Source organism: Chrysochloris asiatica, unplaced genomic scaffold, assembly GCF_000296735.1.
Source record: "Chrysochloris asiatica unplaced genomic scaffold, ChrAsi1.0 scaffold00022, whole genome shotgun sequence".
Lineage (NCBI taxonomy): Eukaryota > Metazoa > Chordata > Mammalia > Afrosoricida > Chrysochloridae > Chrysochloris > Chrysochloris asiatica.
In genome coordinates, this window is record NW_006408540.1 from 26,052,874 (window position 1) to 26,074,224 (window position 21,351).

The 21,351-nt window shown below is 36.9% G+C and overlaps 1 protein-coding gene across 2 annotated transcripts in view; it reads left to right on the plus strand.

Moving 5' to 3' along the window:
• Nucleotides 1-21,351, plus strand: part of FNDC3A (fibronectin type III domain containing 3A) — a 340,392-nt gene that overhangs the window by 281,183 nt on the left and 37,858 nt on the right. For both annotated transcript variants that reach the window (XM_006837646.1, XM_006837647.1), the window contains one exon: nucleotides 20,256-20,342. In XM_006837646.1, coding sequence (XP_006837709.1) covers nucleotides 20,256-20,342 — 87 coding nt within the window. The remainder of the gene's footprint in view (nucleotides 1-20,255; nucleotides 20,343-21,351) is intronic.

Genomic DNA, 21,351 nt, shown 5'->3' on the forward strand with positions numbered 1-21,351 from the left:
CTAAGGGATTTTGCCAAAGTCAACCCTGCACTGCAAAGCATTGTAAAAAGGGAGTTCTGTGGGCTGAGAACCAACGAGAACAGACAACAGCCAGATATTGACATATGTGGCAGCACCATCTGGAACTCAACAAATGAAAGAGTCGAGACTAGAACAAATTCAGAGGATCTGGGAGGTCAGTCTATGATCAAAACAATTACAGTGTGAAAGAAGGTAAAAACATAGGAACAGAGATCCAGGTGATGAGAAGGTCAGGTACATTACAGGATAAAATAGACTGTATTCAGAGGAGGGTAAAGTTAATGGAACATAAGGTAACCTCAAAGAAAATTAATACTTCACAACATACCAAGAAAATGAAAATCAAAGAAGAACATGGAAACATTACAGCTATGAAGAAACTCACAAGAAAGAACACAAAAAACATGAACTCAGCATAGGAAGACATACAGAACAAAGAATCCAGCAGCACCACAAAAAAAAACAAACATAATGACAACAATTAATCCATTCCTAGTGTGGCAATGTGGGTTAATGTGCCAGACTGTAAAGCTGTTTGAACTGCAAGGTTGGCGGTTCAAGCTCACCAGTCACTCCTCAGAAACCCTATACATGGTTGCTATGGGTCGGAACTGACTCAACAGCACTTAACAACAACATTGATAATTACACTGTATGTCAATGGATTAAATGCACCAGTTAAGATCCGGAGAGTGGCAGAATGGATAAGAAACCAAGACCCTTCAATATGCTGTCTGCAAGAGATACACCTTACACACAAAGACAAAAACAGACTAAAAGTCAAAGGATGGAAAAAAATATACAAAGCTAATTGCAATCAGAAACCAGCAGAAGTGACAATACTAATCTCTGATAAAATGCACTTTAAGGCAAAAACAGCATAATAGATAAAGATGGACATTATCTCATAATTAAAGGGGCAGTTAAACAAGCTGACATAACCATAATAAATATGTATGCTCCCAATGAAAGAGCTAGAAATCAATAATAGGAAGACCAAGGAAATAAGTCAGATACATGGAATCTGAATAACACCCTGCTGTAAAGCAACTGGGTATTAGAAGAAATAAAACATGAATTCACAAAGTTCCTAGAAACAAATGAGAACAAAAACACAACATACTATAATCTTTGGGACAAAGCAAAAGCAGTGCTGAGAGAACAGTTTACTGCAATAAATGAACACATCCAAAAAGAAGAAAGAACCAAAATCAACACATTAACACAACATCTCCTACAATTAGAAACAGACCAGCAAAGTAAACGTACAGTCAACAGAAGAAAGGAAATAATAAAGATTAAAGTAGAAATAAATGAGATCGAAAACTATAGAAAGGACAAGAAGCTGGTTCTTAGGAAGAATTAATAAAATCAACAAACCATTGGCAAACCTAACAAAAGAAAAAAGGGAGAAGACACAAATGACACGCATAAGAAATCACATGGGTGATGTCACAAAAGAACCAATAGAAATAAAAAGGATAATATTACAAAGAGTTAGTTGTACTCCAATAAATTTGAAAACCTAGAGGAGATGGATACATTTTTAGTAAAGCACTACCTAAACTTTTAGACAGCATGAAGTGGAAAACTTGAACAGACCTGTAACAAAGGAAGAAATTGACCAGGTTATCAAAAATTCCCAACCAAAAAAAAGTCCAGGTCCACTGGTGAGTTTTACCAAACATTCAGGGAAGAGTTGTCACCAATTCTACTGATATTATTCCATAATATAGAATAGGATGGAAAAACCCCTAATACATTCTATGAAGCAAGCATAACCCTCATAACCAAAACCAGGGAAGGGACATATCACTAAGAAAATTATATACCAATATCTCTTATGAACATAGATGCAAAAATTCTCAACAAAATCCTAGCCAACAGAATTCAACAATACATCCTGACCAAGTGGGATTCATACCAGGGATGCAAGGATGGTTCAATGTCAGAAAAACAATCAATGTAAGCAAGCCACCATATAAATAAGAAAAAAGAAAAGAACCACGTGATCATATCAATTGATGCAGAAAAGGGTATTTGACAAAATCCAACAACCATTCCTGATAAAAAACACTCAACAAAGTAGGAAATGAAGGGAAATTCCTCAACATAGTAGCATGTATACAAAACCAACAGCCAACATAACTCTCAATGGAGAGAAACTGAAAGCCTTTCCCTTTCGAACAGGTACCAGACAAGGATGCCTTTTATCGCCACTCCTATTCAACATTGTTTTGGAAGTCTTAGCCAGAGCAATAAGGCAATACAGGGAAATTAAAGGCATCCAAATTGGCAAAGAGGAAGTAAGAAGCAAGCATAACCCACATAACCAAAACCAAGCAAGGAAAAAAAATTATAGACCAATATTCCTCATGAACATAGATGCAAAAATACTCAACAAAACTCTAAGAGAAAAAAAAATTCCCAACCAAAAATCGTTTTTATTTAATGTCACCCTATGCACAACATATCAAAACACTGCTTTGGGGCCTGCATCATCTTCATAATAGTTATACTCAAACCCATTGCTGATGTTACTAAGCGGGTCCATTTTGTTGGTGGCCTTCCTCTTTTTCACTAACTCTCCACTTTCCCAAGCATGATGTCTTTTTTCCAGAAACTAGTCCCATCTGACAACTTGTCCAAAGTATGAGAGAAAACATCTCACCATGCTGGCTTCCAAACAGCATTCTGGCTGTACTTTTTCCAGCACAGATTTGTTTGTTCTGGAAATCCATACTGCTTTTAATATTCTTCAGCACCATAATTCAAATGCATCAGTTCTTCTATGATCTTTCTTAATCATTGTCTAACTTTCACATGCATATGATGCTATTGAAATTACACTGGCTTATATCAGGCACACCTTAGTCTTCAAACTGACATTTTTGCTCTTGAACACTTAGGCAGCAGGTATGCTTAGTACACAATACATCATTTGAGTTCTTGACTGCTGCTTCCGTGAGTGTTAACAGTGGACCCAAGCAAAATGAATATTTGACAACTTCAATCTTTTTTCTACTTATGGTATTTATTGGTCCGTTCGTGACAATTTTTGTTTTGTTTACATTGAGGGGCATCCTGAATTAGAGGCTGTGGTCTTTGATCTTCATCAGTATCTTTCAGCAAGCAAGGTTGTATCATCTGTATATCTCAGATTGTTAATGAGGCTTCCTCTAATCCTGATGTCAAGTTCTTCATATAATCCTTCTTCTCAGATTGAATAATTATGGTGATGAATAAAATCCTGGTGCATACCTTCCCTGATTTTAAACTATTCAATGTCCCATTGTTCTGTTCAAACAAGTGCCTCTGGATCTATGTACAGGTTCCTCATGAGCAAAATAAAGTGTTCTGGAATACCCATTCTTCACAGTTTTGTTCATTCATAGATTGTCTTGAACCACACAGTCAAAAGTGTTTGCATAATCACTAAAGCATAGGTAAACATCTTTCTGGTATTCTCTGCATTCAGCCAAGGTCCTTCTGACGTTAGCAGTGATCTCCCTTGTTCCACATTCTGTTTGAATCTGGATTGAAACTGTTAGTTCCGTCAGTATACTGTAGCAGTTGTTTTTTACTTATCCTTAGCAAAATTTTACTTGCATGTAATATTAATGATATTGTCCAATGATTTACATACTATTTTTGGTCACCTCTCTTTGGAATGGGCACAAATATGGATCTCTTCAAATCATTTGGCAAGTAGCTGTCTTCTAAATTTTTTGGCATAGATGAATATATTCATCTAGTGCTGCATCAGTTTGTTGGAGTATTTCAGTTTGCATTCCATCAGTCCCCAGAGCCTTGTTCTTTGCCAGTACCTTCAGTACGCCTTGGATTTCTTTCTTCAATACCATTCAATACATTCAGTATGCCTTGGATTTCTACCTTCAGTATCATATGCTACCTCTTGAAATGGTTAAGTATCAACCAAGTATTTTTATTGCAGTGATTCTGTGTATTACTTCCTTTTTTAAAAAAAATTGCGCTTTTACTATGTGTTGAGTGAGTGAGTGAAGAAGGCACATAGGGCAGATCACCATTTTTACATTCAGCAAATCATTCTACTGATTACAATCCTCTGAATGGACCCTTAGCCAACAGTATTTACCTCTATTACCTTTTTTTCTTTTTTGATGTACCCATACCACATTGTAAATATATATTTGTTTAAATCTCCAAGGGGCACAATTTGCAAGCCAGCCTCCTGACTTTTTGTAGTCCGTGGGCCTATTGTAGTCCACTGCTGTTCTCTGTGCCATCACCTCCACCACCTTCTCTGTTGTTACCACTTTACTGGTCAGAGCCCCTCACTCTTCTCATGTTCTTCTCTCTTGATGGTCCTAGGGTCCCCTGTTCCTGAAATGACAGATTAACTACTCCCCTTTTTAGTTGCACTTCTTCTGTATTTACAGTTTAACAATTGCTGTAAGAGCTGAAAACAGTTACTTGCAATTATATCAAAATATTATCCCCCTCATCCTCAGGCCCATCTGGACACAAGAACTATTCACTTGGGTTTCTGTCTTACTCCCCTCGTTCTGACACTAAGCATCCTATGAAATGAAAGTTTGTAAGCCAGCCACTTAGTGCCGTTATAAAAGCTCCCCCACCCCCATCTTGGTAGCCAAAACCTTAAGTTGCCCATCTCTCATCCCAGAGTACTGAGGAGACATGCTTTTATCTTTAATATAAAGAATCCTTCCCTATTCAGTAGGAATTTGGGGCAACCTCATCCATAATCAAGGGTCCAATTGATCAAATTATAACAGTTTTCACTTCTTGTATCATACTTCTTTATCTTCATCTGGTCGAATTCTGGTCAACAATAGGTCCAATGGGTACTGTCTGTGAGTCTGGAAGTTTTCGCATGCCTCCCTCCTCCTCAGATCCGCTGGCTGCTTCATTCTTAGCTTTAGTCCTCAATGGCAAGGTCACTATCTTTGGGCTTGGGAGCTCACACATCACACTGAATGCTTCAAACCCACCATCCCATCCTCTTCTCCCTCTAATTCTTAGGTCATCCAGCATCTATGGAATATGGCCAATTTCAGCCCATGGCTTCTTTCCTGCATTTCCCTTCCTTCCACTCATAAGTCAACCAGGATGGTTGCCAACAAGCATACGAGACTGTTCGTGTGTTCCCTTTGAGTTTCAATCTTAGAAAGGGGTTTACCCTGCAGGGTTGACTTTTCTTGCCTTGATGGTTCCAGGGCAAACAGCTTCTTGATATTGTCACAATCACAGTCTGTGTTTTTTCTTCTTCCCCCATTGGTCTGTCTTTCAAAAAGTATCTCTTCCTCTAGCCTTTCTTGATTGGTCTGTATGTCTTTTCAATTGGGAATGTCCCATCCCTGAAAGTTCTGGGTGGGGCTCAGGATTCCAACTGAGGCCCATACTCCACCAAGGCTTAACAAGAAGCTGTTTTCCTGAGTACACTCTAGACCTCTTTTAGATAACACAGTTCATTATAGGCTGAAGGTGGGCTTAAAAGCTTTCTATAACCATCTTCCCCAATTATCCTTTCTGTAAATGTCTATATTACACTAATAGGCAGGAGATCCCAATATCTGCAAAACAATCAAGTACCTTAACATTATTCCTCTCCTTTACCCCTTCAACCTATGTCTTCGATCCCTATATCATAGAGCCTTGTTATTCCAAGGCTGTGCATACATAGTCTTCCTCTATTCCATTTAGTCCATGTATACTTCCCAAAATCTTTCCCTATTGTCCTGTTCCTCTATCCCCTACCCCTTCTTGTGCATTGTCCCTCCCCCCTGTTTATTGCCCTCCCCGATTTATCATACGTCTATCCCTTGACCTGTGAGTTACTGTTCCCTCCCTCCTGCCCCAGTTAACCCTCAAAGAAGTAATCATTTAATATGGAAATCTTTTCTTAAATTTTACAACAATGGTCTTATGCAATAACTGTCCTTATGTGCCTGACTGATTTCACTCAGCACTATGTCCTCAAAGCTCATCCATATTATGTGATTTTGTGCAGCTTCATCATTATTCTTCAAGGTAGCATAGTATTCCATTTCATGCATGTTTATCCATTCTTCCGTTGATAAGCACTTAGATTGTTTCCAACTTTTTGCTATTGTTAATAGTGCTGTATGTGAATAATGGTGTGCATATATCCACCCACATTCTGACTTATATTTATTGTGGATATATACCAAGTAGAGGAGTTGCTGGATCATAAGATATTTCTATTTCCAGCTTTCTGAGGAAGTGCCAGACCATTCTCCAGAGTGGTTGAACCAATTTGCAGTCCTCCCAGCAATGTAGGAGGATCCCAGTCTCTCTACAGCTTCCCCAGCATTTGTTGTCCTCTGCTTTTTTGAACTTTGCTGTTACTGCTGGTGTGAGATGATAGCTCATTGTTTTGATTTGCATCTCTCTTATGGCTAGTGATCATAAGCATTTTTGTTTGTTTGCTGCCTGAATGTCTTCCTTGGTGAAGTATCTATTCATGTCCTGTGTCCATTTGTTACTTGTGTTATTTGTCATTTTCTTGTAGATATCTTGTAAGTTCCTATAAGTTTTAGAGATTAGCTCCTTGATGTGTCATTGCAAAAACTTTTTCCTTGTCTGTGGGCTCCCTTTTTACACTTAATTTCTAATTTTTAGTAGGTTCCAGTCATCTATTTTGTTCTCTCTTGTTTGTGTGGTTTTTGCCATTTGATAGTCTATGTATGCCATATATTGGTGGTGGTGGAGATGTGCCCTGGAGTCAGTTCCGACTCAGGTGGTGATGATGTGCCCTGGAGTCGGTTCCGGCTCATAGCAACCCTGTACAGGGTTTCTGAGGCTGTAAATCTTTACGGGAGCAGAAAGCCTCATCTTTCTCCCGCGGAACAGCTGGTAGTTTAGAACTGCTGACCGAGAGATTAGCAGCCCAATTTGTAACCACTACGCTACCAGAGCTTCTTATGCCATCCATATATTGTTGTTGTTGTTGTTAAGTGCCGTCGAGTCGATTCCGACCCATAGCGACCCTGTATAGGATTTCCGAGGAGCAGCTGGTGAGCTTGAACCGCCGACCTTGCAGTTCAAACGACTTCACAGTCCGACGCATTAGCCAACAGCGCCACACCAGGACTCCATCCATATATATTAGAGCCCTTAAATTGGTCTCTATTTTTCCATTGATAATCTTTATAGTTCTGGAATTTACATTTAAATCTTTAGTCCATATTGAGCTAGTTTTCATATAGCACGAAATATGAGTCTTATTTCATTCTTTTGAAAATCAGTTTCCAGTTTTGCCAGCACCATTTGTTAAAGAGACGATCTCTTCCCCCATTTAATGTATTTTGGCTCTTTGTCAAAGATCAGTTGACTATATGTGGATGAATTTACTTCAGGGTTCTCAATTCAGTTCCATTGGTACATTTCACTGTACCAGTATGTTTTGACTTCTGTGGCCCTGTAGTAAGTTTTGAAGACAGGAAGTGAGGGCCTCACACTTTGTTCATTTTGTTAAGTTGTTGTTATGTGCCATGGAATCGGTTCCGACTCATATCAATCCTGTACAGGGTTTCCGAGGCTGTAAATTTTTACGGGAGCAGAAAGCCTCATCTTTCTCCCACGGAACAGCTGGTAGTTTCGAACTGCTGACCTTGTGGTTCGCAGCCCAATTCGTAACCACTACGCTACCAGAGCTCCTTAAGTAGTGCTTTGCTTATCCGAGGTCTCTTTCCCTTCTCAATAAAGTTTGTAATCAGTTTCCCATCTTTTCAAAGAATGTTGTTGAAATATGGGTTGGGATTGCATTATGTCTGTAGATTGCTTTGGGTAGTATTGACATTTTCACAATGTGAAGTCTTCCTACCCATGAGCATGGTACATTCTTCCATTTTTGTATATCTCTTTTGGTTTCTTGTAGTGCTGTTTTGTGGTTTTCTTTATATAGGTCTTTTGTTTGTCTGCTTAGAGTTATTCCTAAATAATTTCATCCTTTTGGTGGCTATTTTAAATGGTATTGTTTTCTTTATTTCCTCCTCAGAGCTGTCTTTATTAGTATATAGGAATCCAACTGATTTTTCTATGTTTACCTTGTACTCTGCCACTTTGCTGAATCTTCCAATTATTTCCAGTAGTAGTTTTGTTTTGTGGTTTTTTTTCCTGAATCTTTGGGATTTTCGATGTATAGAATAATATCATCAGCAAATAGAGAGTTTTACTTCTTCTTTGCCAATTTGGATACCTTTAATCTCCCTTCCTTGCCTTATATCTTCTGCTAAGACTTCCAATACAACATTGAATAGGAGTGGTGATAAAAAGCACCCTTGTCTGGTTCCTGTTGACAAGGGGAATGCTTTCAGTTTCTCACCATTGAGAGCGATATTGGCTGTTGATTTTGTATATATGCTCTTAGTTATGTTAAGAAATATCCTTTCATTTCCTGCTTTGTTGAGTGTTTTTATCAGGAATGGATGTTGGATTTTGTCAAATGCCTTTTCTGTATCAATTGATATAATTCTGTCATTTTTGTCTTTTATTTATTTGGTGAATTGTATTGACTGTTTTTCTAATATTGAACCATCCTTGTATCCCTGGGATGAATACCACTTGGTCATGATGTATTATTTTTTTGATGTGTTGAATTATTTTGGCTAGGATTTTGTTGAGAATTTTCACATCTATGTTCATGAGGAATATTGGTCTATGATTTTCTTTTTTTAGTGATGTCCTTCCCTGGTTTCAATATGAAGGTCATACTTGCTTGGTAAAATGTATTAAGAAGTTTTCCACTCTTTTCTATATTCTGAAATAGTTTGAGTAGAATAGGTGTCACCTCTTCTCTGAATGTTTGGTAAAATTCACCAGTAAACCCACGTGGGCCTGTACTATTTTGGTTGAGAGTTTTTTGATGACCTGATCTATTTCTTCCTTTGTTATAGGTCTGTTCAAATTTTCTACTTAACTCTGTATAAGATTAGGTAGGTCTTGATTTTCTAAAACTGCATCCATTTCCTCCAGATTTTCAAATTTGTTGGAGTACAATTCTTTATAATACTCTGTTATTATTCCATTAGTTCTTTTGTAATGACACCCTTGTGGTTTCTTATGCAAGTTATTTGTGTCTTTTCTGTCTTTTCTTTTGTTAGATTTGCCAATTTTATTAATCTTTCATAGAACCAGCTTCTTGTCTTACTAATTTTTCTATTGGTTTTCTGTTTCTGTCTAATTTATTTATGCTCTTGATCTTTATTATTTCTTTTCTAATGTGGCTGTAGCTTTACTTTGCTGTTGTTTTTATAATTGTTGGAGATATTGTGTTTGTTGACTTTGGTTCTTTATTCTTTTTGTATGTGTGCATTTATTGTAATAAATTGCCCTCTCAGTATTGCTTTTGCTGTGTTCCAAAGGTTTTGGTATGTTGTGTTTTCATTCTCATTTGCTTCTAGGAATTTTTTAATTTCACCTTTTATTTGTTATGCTACCCAGTAGCTTTTAAGCAGGGTATCTTTCTGTTTCCATATAGATGATTTGGTTTCCTTGATCTTCCTATTGTTCATTTCTAATTTTATAGCATTGTGGTTTGAGAAGATGCTTTGTAATATTTTGATGTTTTTAAATGTATGGAGATTTGCTTTGTGGCCTAACACGTGATCTGTTATGGAGAATGTTCTTTGTGCCCTGGAAAAGAATGTGTATTGTGCTATTGTTGGATTGAATGCTCTGTACAAGTCTATGAGGGTCAAATTGGTTGATTGTGTTATTTAGTTCCTCTGTGTCTCTACTGAGCTTCTTTCTGGTTGTTCTGTCCTTTTTTGCAAGTGGTATATTATCATCTCCCACTGTTATTGCAGAGGTGTCTGTTTCTTCATCTGTGTATTTTGGGGTTCTTTCGTTGGGAGCATAGATATTTATTATGGTATGTCTTCTTGTTCAGTTGACACTTTAACCATGAGATAATGACCTTCTTTGTCTCTTATGCTGGTTTTTGCTTTAAAGTTTATTTTGTCTGAGATTAGTATTGCCACTTCTGCTCGTTTTTTATTGCAATTAGCTTGGTATACTTTTTTCTGTACTTCAAGTTTTAATCTATTTTTTTCTTTGTGCTTTAGGTATGTCTCTTGAAGACAGCATATTGTAGGATCCTGCTTTCTTATGCATTCTACTACTCTCTGCCTCTTGACTGGTGCACTCAATCCATTGACATTTAGTCTGATTATCGATAGCAGCCTGAGTGCTCCTTGGAGGCCAGGATGGCCAAACTTCGTCTCTCATACTTCGAACATAATGTCAGGAGGGACCAGTTGCTGGAGAAGGATATCATGTTTGGTAAGGTGGAGGGTCAGAGAAAAAAAGGCAGACCCCCAGTGAGATGGATTGGCAAAGTGGCAGCATCAGTGGGCTCGAGCGTGGCCACAACAGTTGTGAGGTTGGTCCAGGACCGGGCAGTGTTTCGTTCTGTTGTACATAGGGTCACTATGAGTCGATACCGACTCGATGACACCTAGCAACAACAACAAATGGATCTCCAACAAATGGTGACGTTATGCTGTTTGTTTTTTGGTGGTGCTGCTGATTTCTTTGATCCATGTGCCTGCCTGTACTGAGTTCATTTTTTGTGTGTGCTTTTTCTTGTCAGTTTGAAGTGTCAGTGTTCATCTAATTTTTTGGACATTTCTTGGTTTGATGTGGAGTTGTATCAAGCTTCTTTGAGGTTATCCTGTATTTTATTAAGTTCTTCCTCTTTTTATGAGTCTGTTTTATTCTGAAATCTACCTGACCGCCTCACCACCTGGATCTCTGTTACTAAACATTTCCCTTCTTTTGCTTTCTAGTTGTCCTGTTCATGGACTAACCTCCCAGATCCCCTCATTTCACTCTTGTAGTTTTCTTTGCCCTGGACTCTTCCGTCTCTGGACTAAGTTCCTGGTGGTGTTGCCACATATGTCAGTTTCTGTTGTCTGATCTTGTTGATTCTCAGCCCAGAGAACTATGTTTAGTATGTTTTGATGCTCTGGTTTGGCCTTTACGAAATCCCTTAATTTCTGTTTATCCTGGAATGTTTTGATTTCACAATCATATTTATTTGATAGCTTTGCTGGGTGTATGATTATTGCTTGACATTTTTTTTCTATCAGAGTTTTGTATATGCCTCCCCCATTGTCTTCTTGCTTGCATTGTTTCTGCTTTCGGAATTTTCTCATTTTCTTTATTTTTGGAGAGTTTGATTATGATATGTCTTGGTGACTTTTTGGTCTATCCTTCCTGGGGTTCGTTCAGCTTCTGGAATGCTTATCTTCTTAATCTTAAAGATGTTCTGGGAATTCTCTTCCAGAACTTCTTGGACTATTTCTTCTGTAGATTTTTTTTTTTTTTTTGGTCTCTTCCTGTTCTAAGATTCCAGTCAGCCTCAAGTTATTCCTCTTCATGGTGTCTCACATGAGTCTTCAGATTTTTAAAATTATTTTTTCTGCTTGTTTTTCTATCTTAACAGTATTGAGTGATTTGTCTTCAAGCTCACTTATTCTTGCTCCCATCCCTTCAGTTCTGCTCCTTTACCCTTTCAGTGTGTTATCCATTTCTGATATTTTAGCATGAATTGTCTGGACCTCTTTTTACAGGTTTTTTCTTGATTCCAAAGCTGTATCGATTTTGCTTGACAGTTCCTGTAGCACTTTTCTAACTACTTCAGTATTTTCCTCTGCTTTTGTGTGGAACATTTGGATGCACATCAATATCATTTTCCTAAACTCCCCTTCAGACAATTCCAAAGCCTCTTCACCCTCTAAATCATCTTCTTGGTCATTTGAACTGAGCTACTGTCTTGTTTCTGCACATGAACAGAAATTTTCTTCTGCTTTTTAGGCATTGTGGTACTACTGTATTTTTTGTTAATTAGATGAATGTACAATGGTGTGTTCTTCAGCAGACACCCAGTTGTCTCCTGGTAGGTGTGATCAGAAGATGGCTTCTCTGCTCACTGCTCTTGCAGGTCCCTTTAGAGTGTTTTTAACAGGTGTTGGCTCTATACGTTTTTCTAATCTATAGCAGCTGTAGTGGCTCATGCCCTATTGGTGGTGGTTTACAGGGTGCAAATGTAGTTTGACTGTATGGCTATAGTTGCTGTCTCATTAGGTGACGCACAAATAGAAACTTCCACAAAAGTAGAAGGAAGGCCAAATTCAAGATAGAAACCCCAAAGTCAAATGTCATAAAAACCAAAAGAAAATATTTATATAAAATTATGAGACCAATAAAGTCAAAGAAGCAATAACCTAAAATAAAATTTTAAATTCCAGGAACATATGAATAATTGTTTAGTGGACAAAAAAATGAATTCTAGTGTACAAAACTGAATTCTAGTGTACAAAACTGACTGAGATCAGTTTTCTTGTTTGTGCATTGGGCAAATCTTTATCCTGAGCAACTCAGCAGATCAGTGTTAATCGTTCTACACATTGCAAAACCTTATGCACTCAATACTTGACCTTTGCTGGGGCTGTGCATTCACCTGCATAGAGGCGTTCGGATCAGGCAGAGAAGGCATGATAAGGGAAAGCAAAAAAGAAAGGATTTTTTAAAAAGGACACTCACACCTCTGTTTCTGTAGATCAGAGTTCCAGGACAGTCCTTCCAATCTGTTTCACCCAGTTTTCCATGTTTTCACTTAAAGGATTCTGCATGGCCCCTCTGCCTATTCCACCATCAAATCCCACCCACATGCATCCTTCTATCTTCTTGTTGCTTTCTGCATTATTCATTCTTTTGCCCACTATTAGTGTTGTTAAGTGCCATTGAGTCAATTCCTACTCATATCAACCCTGTATAGGGTTTCCAAGGAGCAGCTGGTGAGTTTGAATTGCTGACCTTGCTGTTCAAATTGACATTGTAGTCCAGTGCTTATTAACTACAGTAACAATATTGCAACTCAAGGCTTGAATTTTTTCCTTCAGTTCTTTTAGCTTGAGAAATGCCGAGTATGTTCTCTTTCAGTTTTCTAACTCCAGGTCTTTTCACATTTCATTTAAAAACTTTATTTTCTTGAACTGCCCTCAGAAATATTCTTTTCAGCTCTTTTGCCTCCTCATATCTTCACATGTGCTTTAGCATCTGTATGCTGAGAGCAAGTGTCAAGAGTCTCTTTTGACATCCATTTCGGTCTTTTCTTTCTTGTCTTCTCAGTGACCTTTTGCTGTCTTCCTGTGGGGTGCTCTTTATGTCATCCCACAACTCTACTAGTCTTCAGTCATTAGAGTCTAAGGCATCAAATCTGTTCTTGAGATGATCTAGAAATTCAGGTGGAATATGTGATATGTTCAAGGTCTTATTTGGACTCTCATGGACTTGGCTTAATTTTCAACTTCAGCCTGAACTTAAATATGAACAATTGGTGGTGTATTCCACAGTCTGCCCCAAACCTCTTTGACTTGTGATATGGAACTTTTTCACCATCTCTTCCCACAGATGTAATTAATTCGGTATTTTTATTATTACAGCTGGTGGTGAGATACACATGTGTGTAGTTGTCTTTTTTGTTACTTAGAAAAGGTATTTGCAACAAGTATGTCCTTGGTACTGCAAAATTTTATCATGTAATCTCCAGCATTGTTTCTGTCTTCAAGGCCATATTTTCCAACTAATGAACCTTTCTCTTTATTTCCAATCTTTGCATTCCAATCACCAATAGTACCAATACATCTTAATTGCATGTTTGATCAATTTCAGACAAAAGAAACTGGCAGAATTCTTCAGTTTCATAATCACTGGCTTTAGTGGTTGGTGCACAAATTTGAATAATAGTGATCTTCCCTGTAGGCATATGGATATTACCTATCATCTCATCCTTTGCCCACAAACTGTCCCTTAGTTACAATAGAAAAATTAGAACATTTCCAGATAAACAGAAATTAAAGAAATGTGTAATAACCTGACCCACTTTTCAAAAAATACTAAAGCAGGGGGATTCCTTTGGTCCTAGAACCAAAACAGCAGGCGACAACCTTAGATTGATATACACGGCAACACCACCCATAAGTAAATCCAGATATCACAATATCCAAAGTAAAATAAACCTACAAGGCTAAAAATAGGGAATCAAAGGTATCAATTTATAATGAAGAATAACTACAAAGCAAAAAGAGGGGGAAATGTAGCTACAGAACTTCCAAATGGCAAGGAAGAAAAACAGATTTCAAGATAAAAATATTGTTTTGAATTGGGGAAGAATAAATAAATTAGAGGGTAGCTTCAAAAGTAATATACTACATGAAGTCAAGAAAATGGAAAACCATAAAAATTTAATAAACATTAAACAGCAGCAGTGAAGAACTGGACAAGAAAATGTCCAAACAATGAACTCAGAACAGAATATTATCTGGAAGAAACCAGCGGTACTACAAAAAAAAAAAAAAAAAAAGTAAAATGACTATAATAAATTCATACCTCTTGATAATTACACTGAACATCAATGGATTAAATGTACCAGTCAAGAAACAGAAAGTACCAGAATGGATAAGAAAACCGGATCCTTCAGTATGCTGTCTACAAGAGAAAAACCTTAGCACAAAAAGACAAAAATAGATGAGAAATCAAAGGATAGAAAAATATATCTGGTTAATGATAATCAACAATAAGCAGGAGTGACAATATTAATTTCTGACAAAAATAAACTAGTAAACAAAAACTACATGAGACAAAGAAGGACATTATCTCATTATTAAAAAGTCAGTTGAACATGAGAACATAACCATAAGTGTCTATGCTCCCTCAAAATATATGAATCAAACTCTAATAGAATGGAAGGAAAAAAGTTGGGGGCTATACAACAATGGTGGTGGTGGTTGTGAAGGCGGTTCCAACTCATACTGACCTTATATGGGGTTTCTAAGGCTGTAAATCTTTATAGGAGCAGAAAGCTTTACCTTTCTTCCACATAACAGCTAATAGTTTTAAATTGGTGACCTTGAGGTTAGCAGCCCAACTTGTAACCACTATATTAACTAGAAAGAAGCTCAGAAAAGGCACAGAACTAAAGAACACATCAACTAACTTGACCTCATAGATATATATAGAGCACTCAACCCAACAACAGCATAATACACATTATTTTCCAGGACACATAGAACATTCTCCAAAATAGACCATATGTTAGACCATAAACCAAGCCTCAGTGAATTTTAAAGCATTGAAATACTGCAAACATCTTTTCAGATCAAAGTGCTATATAATTAGAAATGAACAGTAGGAAGGTCAAGGGGGGGAAGATCAAATACATGGAAGTTAAATAGCACCCTGCTTAAAAGCTACTTGGATTAGAACAAATAAAAAGAATGAAATAAAATAAAGAACTTTAATCAAATGAGAATTAAAATACAACATACCAAAAGCTTTGGGACACAGCCCAAAAAAAAGTACATAGAGGGCAATTTATAGCAATAAATGAACGCATCCAGATGAAAGAAGAAAGAACCAAAATTAATACATTGGTCAGGAAAGCTCTGTATTTGAAGGTGATTTGAACCTCTACTTATCTCCAGCTATTAGAAAAAGACCAGAAAAATAAGCCTACAGTCATCAGAAAAAAAGAAATAATAAAGATTAGAGCGAAAATAAATGAATTAGAAATCAAAAACAATAGAAAGAATCAACAAGACCAAAAAAATGGGTATTTGAAAGGATTAATAAAATTGGCATACTATTGGTAAATCTAACAAAGGAAAAGAGGGTGACATTGAAAATAGCACACACATAATAAACTATATAGTTCATGTCACAACAGAACTAACAGAAAAGGATAATAAAAGAATGCTATCAAGAGTTGTACTCTAATAAATTTGAAAATATAGGAGAAAAGGATACATTTTTTATAAAAACACAACCTACCTAAACCAACACAGAGTAAAGTAAAACAAATGTGCAGCAAAGGAAATTGAATCAGTCGTTACAAAACTCCCAGTAAGAAAAAATTCCAGGCCCAGATGTCTTTACAGGTGAATTTTACTAGTCATAGGAGTTGACACCAATTTTTCTCGTACTATTCCAGATTGTAGAAAAGGATGGAAAACTCCTGAATACATTTTATGAAGCAGGCATAACTCTCATACTAAAACCAGTCAAGGACACCACTAAAAAAAACAATTCTGAACCAGTATCCATCATGAACATAGATGCAAAAATTCTCAACAAAATCCTAGCCAATAGAATTTAACAACATATCAAAAAAATAATACATCATGACCAAGTGAGATTCATACCAGGCATGCCAGGATGGTTTGATATTAGAAAATCAGCATAATTTAGCATATAAATTTTAGAAAACTAAAAGGATCACATGATCATGTTGATTGATGCAGAAAAAGCATTTGCCAAAATCCAAATCCATCCCTGATAAAAACACTAAACAAAATAGGAATAGAAGGGAAATTCCTCAACGTAATTAAGAGCATATATGCAAATATCACAGCCAGCATTACCCTCATTGGAGCAAAACTGAAAGCATTCCCTTTGTGAACAGGAACCAGTGAAGGATGCCTTTTATCACCACTCCTATTCAATATTGTTTGGGAAGTATTAGCCAGAGCTGTTTAAGGCAAAAATGAGAAATTGAAAGTATCCAAATTAGCAACGGAAGTGGAGAAGGAAAGCTCTGTATTTGCTGATGATTTGATCCCTACACAAAATCCCAAAGATTCAGCAAGAAATTTATTGAAACTCATGAAAAGATTCCACAATAAGCTTAATTCCTCTACATAATAAAGACAGTTTTGAAAAGGAAATTAGAAAAACAATTTATAATAGCCATTTATAATAGCAACCCAAAAGAAGAAATACTTAGGATTAATCTAACCAGAGAAACAAAAGATCTATACAAAGAATACTACAAAATATACTATAAGAAACCAAAAGGAACTTAGCAAAAATGCAAGAATATAATATACTCATGGATAGAAAGCCAGCATTGTGAAAATGTCACACTACCCAAAGCAATCTATATATATAATGCAATCCCAGTCCAGATTCCAGCATCATTCTTAAAAGAAATGGGAAAACTGAATAAGCAAATCATTGCTTAAGAAGAATAGAGTTGTAGGCCTCTAAATCCCTGGTCTGAAATTCTACTACACAGTCAAAGTAGTCAGAACAGCCTGGTACTGGTACAATGAAAGATTTTTAGATCAATGTAACAGAGTTGAAAATTCAGAATAAATACATCCACATACAGTCATATTGAGTCCTGATGTGGCACTGTTGGTTAATGTGCTGGACTGTAAAGTCGGCATTTCAAGCTCACCAACCACTCATTGGAAACTCTGTACAAGGTCACTATGAATTGAAACTGACTCAACGGCATTTAACAACAGCATAGTCATTTGATCTTTGACAAAGGACCAAAACACATTAAATGAGGAAGAGAGTTTCTTCAACAAATTGTGGTGGTAGAACTGGAAATCCATCAGCAGAATATATACCATATACAAAAACAAACTAAATATTGATTAAAGACCTAAGTGTAAAACCTAGAACTTTGTTATTGTTAAATGCCATAGAGTCGGTTCCAACCCATAGCGACCTTGTATAGGGTTTCTGAGGAGCAGCTAGTGAGCTAGAACTGCCAACCTTGCAGTTCAAAGGGCTTTGCAGTTTGGTGCATTAACCCACAGTGCCACACCAGGACTCCATACATGACGTTGTTAAGTGTCGTTGAGTCAATTGTGACCCATAGCGACCCTGTATAGGGTTTCCAAGGAGCAGCTGGTGAGCTTGAACCACCAACCTTGCCGTTCATACGACTTTGCAGTCTGATGCATTAGACCACAGTGCCACACCAGGACTCCATACATGGCATTAGAGTCCCTAAATTTGTCCCTATTTTTTCATTGATGGTGGGAGACCTGGTGTGGTGCTGTGAGTTAATGTGCCAGACTGCAAAGCCGTTGGAACTGCAAGGGCAGTGGTTCAAGCTCACCAGTCACTCCTCAGAAACCCTATACAGGGTTACTATGGGTCAGAACTGTGACTTGATGGCACTTAACAACAACACCAATACATGGCATAAATATACTGTCAAACCTAACTAAAAACTCACAAACAGCAGAAAACAAAATAGATGACTGGGACCTTCCACAAATTAGGCACTCATGTGCACCAAAAAATTTCTCTAAGATTAAAGAGAGAGCCCACAGACTGGGAAAAAAATTGTTGCAACAACATTTCAGAAAAGGCCTTAATCTCTAAAATTTCTAGAAAACTGCAACACCTCTACACGAAAAAGACAAACAACCCAATTTAAAAATGGGCACAGGACAAGAAAAGACACTTCAGTAAGGATAACATTCAAACAGCCAACAAACATGATGAAATGTTCACAATTATTAGACATTAAAGGGATGCAATTCAAAACAACAGTGAGATACTATCTCACCCCATCATTCATTGCAAAGTTAAAAAAATAATAATACTGGCTATGGTGTAGAGAGACGGGGAACCTCCTACTTGCTGATGGGACTGTAAAATAGTTAAACCACTGTGGGAAATAGTATGGTGCTTCCTAAAAAAGATGGAAATAGAAATACCTTATTACCTAACAATCCTTCTAATTGGTATGACTTGTTTTAAGTGATGTTGAGTCAGTTCTGACCCATAGCGACCTGTATAGGGTTTCTGAGGTGTGACTGGTGAACTTGAACTGTTGACCTTGTGATTCAAACTGACCTTGCAGTCCAGCACCTTAACCCACAGCACCACACCAGGACTCCCTAATTGGTATATATCCACCAGAAATAAGAGCCAAGACACAAGTAAATATATGCACACCTATGTTCATTACAGCACTATTCACAAGAGAGAAAAAGATGGAGACAGCCTAAATGCTCATCAGTGGATTTTTGGGTAAACAAACTTCGGTAACATACATAATTTCCAAAATTATTTTTAAAAGACCAGAATTACTGGTCAGAAAGAGGCTGTAGGAACTCAAGATTATGGCCCTTGACCACCCTTCAGGTCTGGAAAGGAACTCATCCTTATGGCCCAGTTTCAACCAAACAGTATATAGGTTTGTAGGGGGACAACAACACGAGTAAGGTATGCTCACCATACAATGGTCAGTCATTCAAAATCAAAAGGGCAATATTTACCTAAGGTCAAAGTTGAGAACAGAAATCGGAACCTCAGAACGAATTTGGATAACTTGTTGCATGGAGGGGATTGCAATCGTTGAAATGAAATAGTGTATGATTTTTTGAACGGAAAACTGATGATCTTGTCTGTAAACCTTCAGTCAGTTCACAGTAAAAAGTTTAAAAGTTAAAAATAAGTGATAAAAAAATTTTCTACAAACTCTTTGAAGCCCCATTATATTACATGATTCCATGTAAATTAATTTTTAGAATAGGCAAATCCATGTAAATATTAATAAGTACATTAGGGTGTGGGAGGATTATTAATGAGTTTAGGTTGTTTTCTAATGGGGGATGATATGTTCTGGAATTAGATGGTGGGTATAATTGTACAGCTTGTGAATATGCCAAAAAAAAAAAAACCCACTGAATTGCCCATTGGCAGAGGAAAGATGAAGATAGCAGAAGAGTTAAAGTGAATAGGGATAGATACTGTTAACTGATTATTCATGGATGGGATGATAACATTCACTGTAATGTAACTAAGTGTACAATTTGTTGACTGGAACTGATGAAAACTCTGTAAACCTTCATTCAATTCATAAATTTTCTAGAAAATAGTAACAATGACATTGGAAACATAGTGAAGTACAGTCACTGGCACTGAAAATAGCAATCCCAAACCTGAGTGACATGCCCACCTGCCAGCACAGCCGCTCTTTTAATTATCTAAACACAACTGTATATTTAGAGAACATTAAATATGTTATAGAACTATAGCTCTGTTTAGCTTTGCAACATCTCTCTAGACATTTTTTGTTAGTTCTATGGTTAAGTTTACTGATGGTGAATTGACCGGTTTTTTCCTGTATGTACTTACTCTCTCAACACAAAATATTTTCTTTTGGTTACTGTATATATTAAGTGGTCTCCTTCATCCTCCTACCTGTGTTCAGTAACATTTCTGGGTCCGTCTAGTCAGGATAGAAAGGTGGTGAGCCTTAAACTCAACAATGCATTAATCTCATTGCATAGAGTAGAAGATGAGTGGAAACTTGTGTATTTTCACATACACATTATTCCTCACCATTTTTGTCTGGTAGACACTGGTACAGACTTTTTTCCTTCTTTTCCCAGGGATATGGTTTTAAGCCTAAATATGATGGAGAAGATCTTGCTTACACAGTGAAAAATCTCAGACGTAGTACAAAGTATAAATTTAAGGTAAGCTGTGAAAGCCTTTAAAAGATTTGTGTTATACTTGTTCTTACTCTTCTTGTTTTAAAGCCAAGTACATATGTCGTTCCTGTAATCTTAAATCTTAAATAACTTTAGTTTCTCTGCGACCTTTATTGTTTTCATTTCTTAGTACTATGTAATAGTGCTTATCGAACTTTATATATTTAAATTCAAACTTACTTTACATTGCTTTACTGAACTCTTATTTGCATGATGTAAAGAAACATCTTTTTCTAATGACTTTATTAATACACACCCAGAGTATGCATTTTTAGCTAAGATTCTGTAGAAAGTATTGCTCTTTTCTTCCCAGTGCATTGTGTTAGGTATTGCACACTTTCATTTTGTCCCATTACTGGTAGTCACAATGCAAGTTCTACTTCTTCCAATGTTTCTTGAGTCTTTCCGTAATGTTTAGAAATGCTATTCAATTATAGTAAGGCTGCCAAGTGGTGATTTTTAATGTCATTCCTTCTACATGTATTAGTTGGCAATTTATTCTAAGGAATAGCTTGCCCTTCTGTTTACTGATAGCAGTGTGGACTCGTGGATTACTGTTTATTTCAGTGGGTTTATTTTTTTGTTAATAACATTACTGATTTTCACTCAGTTGCCACAGCTGTGGAATCCCCTTCAACCTGAATCCTTTTTAACATGTCCCCATCATTCTTTCAGCACTTTATTACTTTATGACACAAGATATTTCATCTCATGTTATACTTTTCCTGCCTCAACCCTGGAATGAACCATTTCTCAAGGTACCCTGGTTCCTTTTACTGGACAGTACTATCTAAAAGTCCACATCTGGGCATAGATGTACTTAGTATTTTAAGCCTGATTGATATCACTGCTCCCGGAAACCCTGTCAGTGGACAGAGCTAGGAAGAACATGTGTATATACATTTTGTTTATATGTGAATGTTTATGTGACTACACAACTACTCAATTAGCGTTATCAAAGTCAACTCTACTTTGAGGAGGCAGCTCTTCCCCA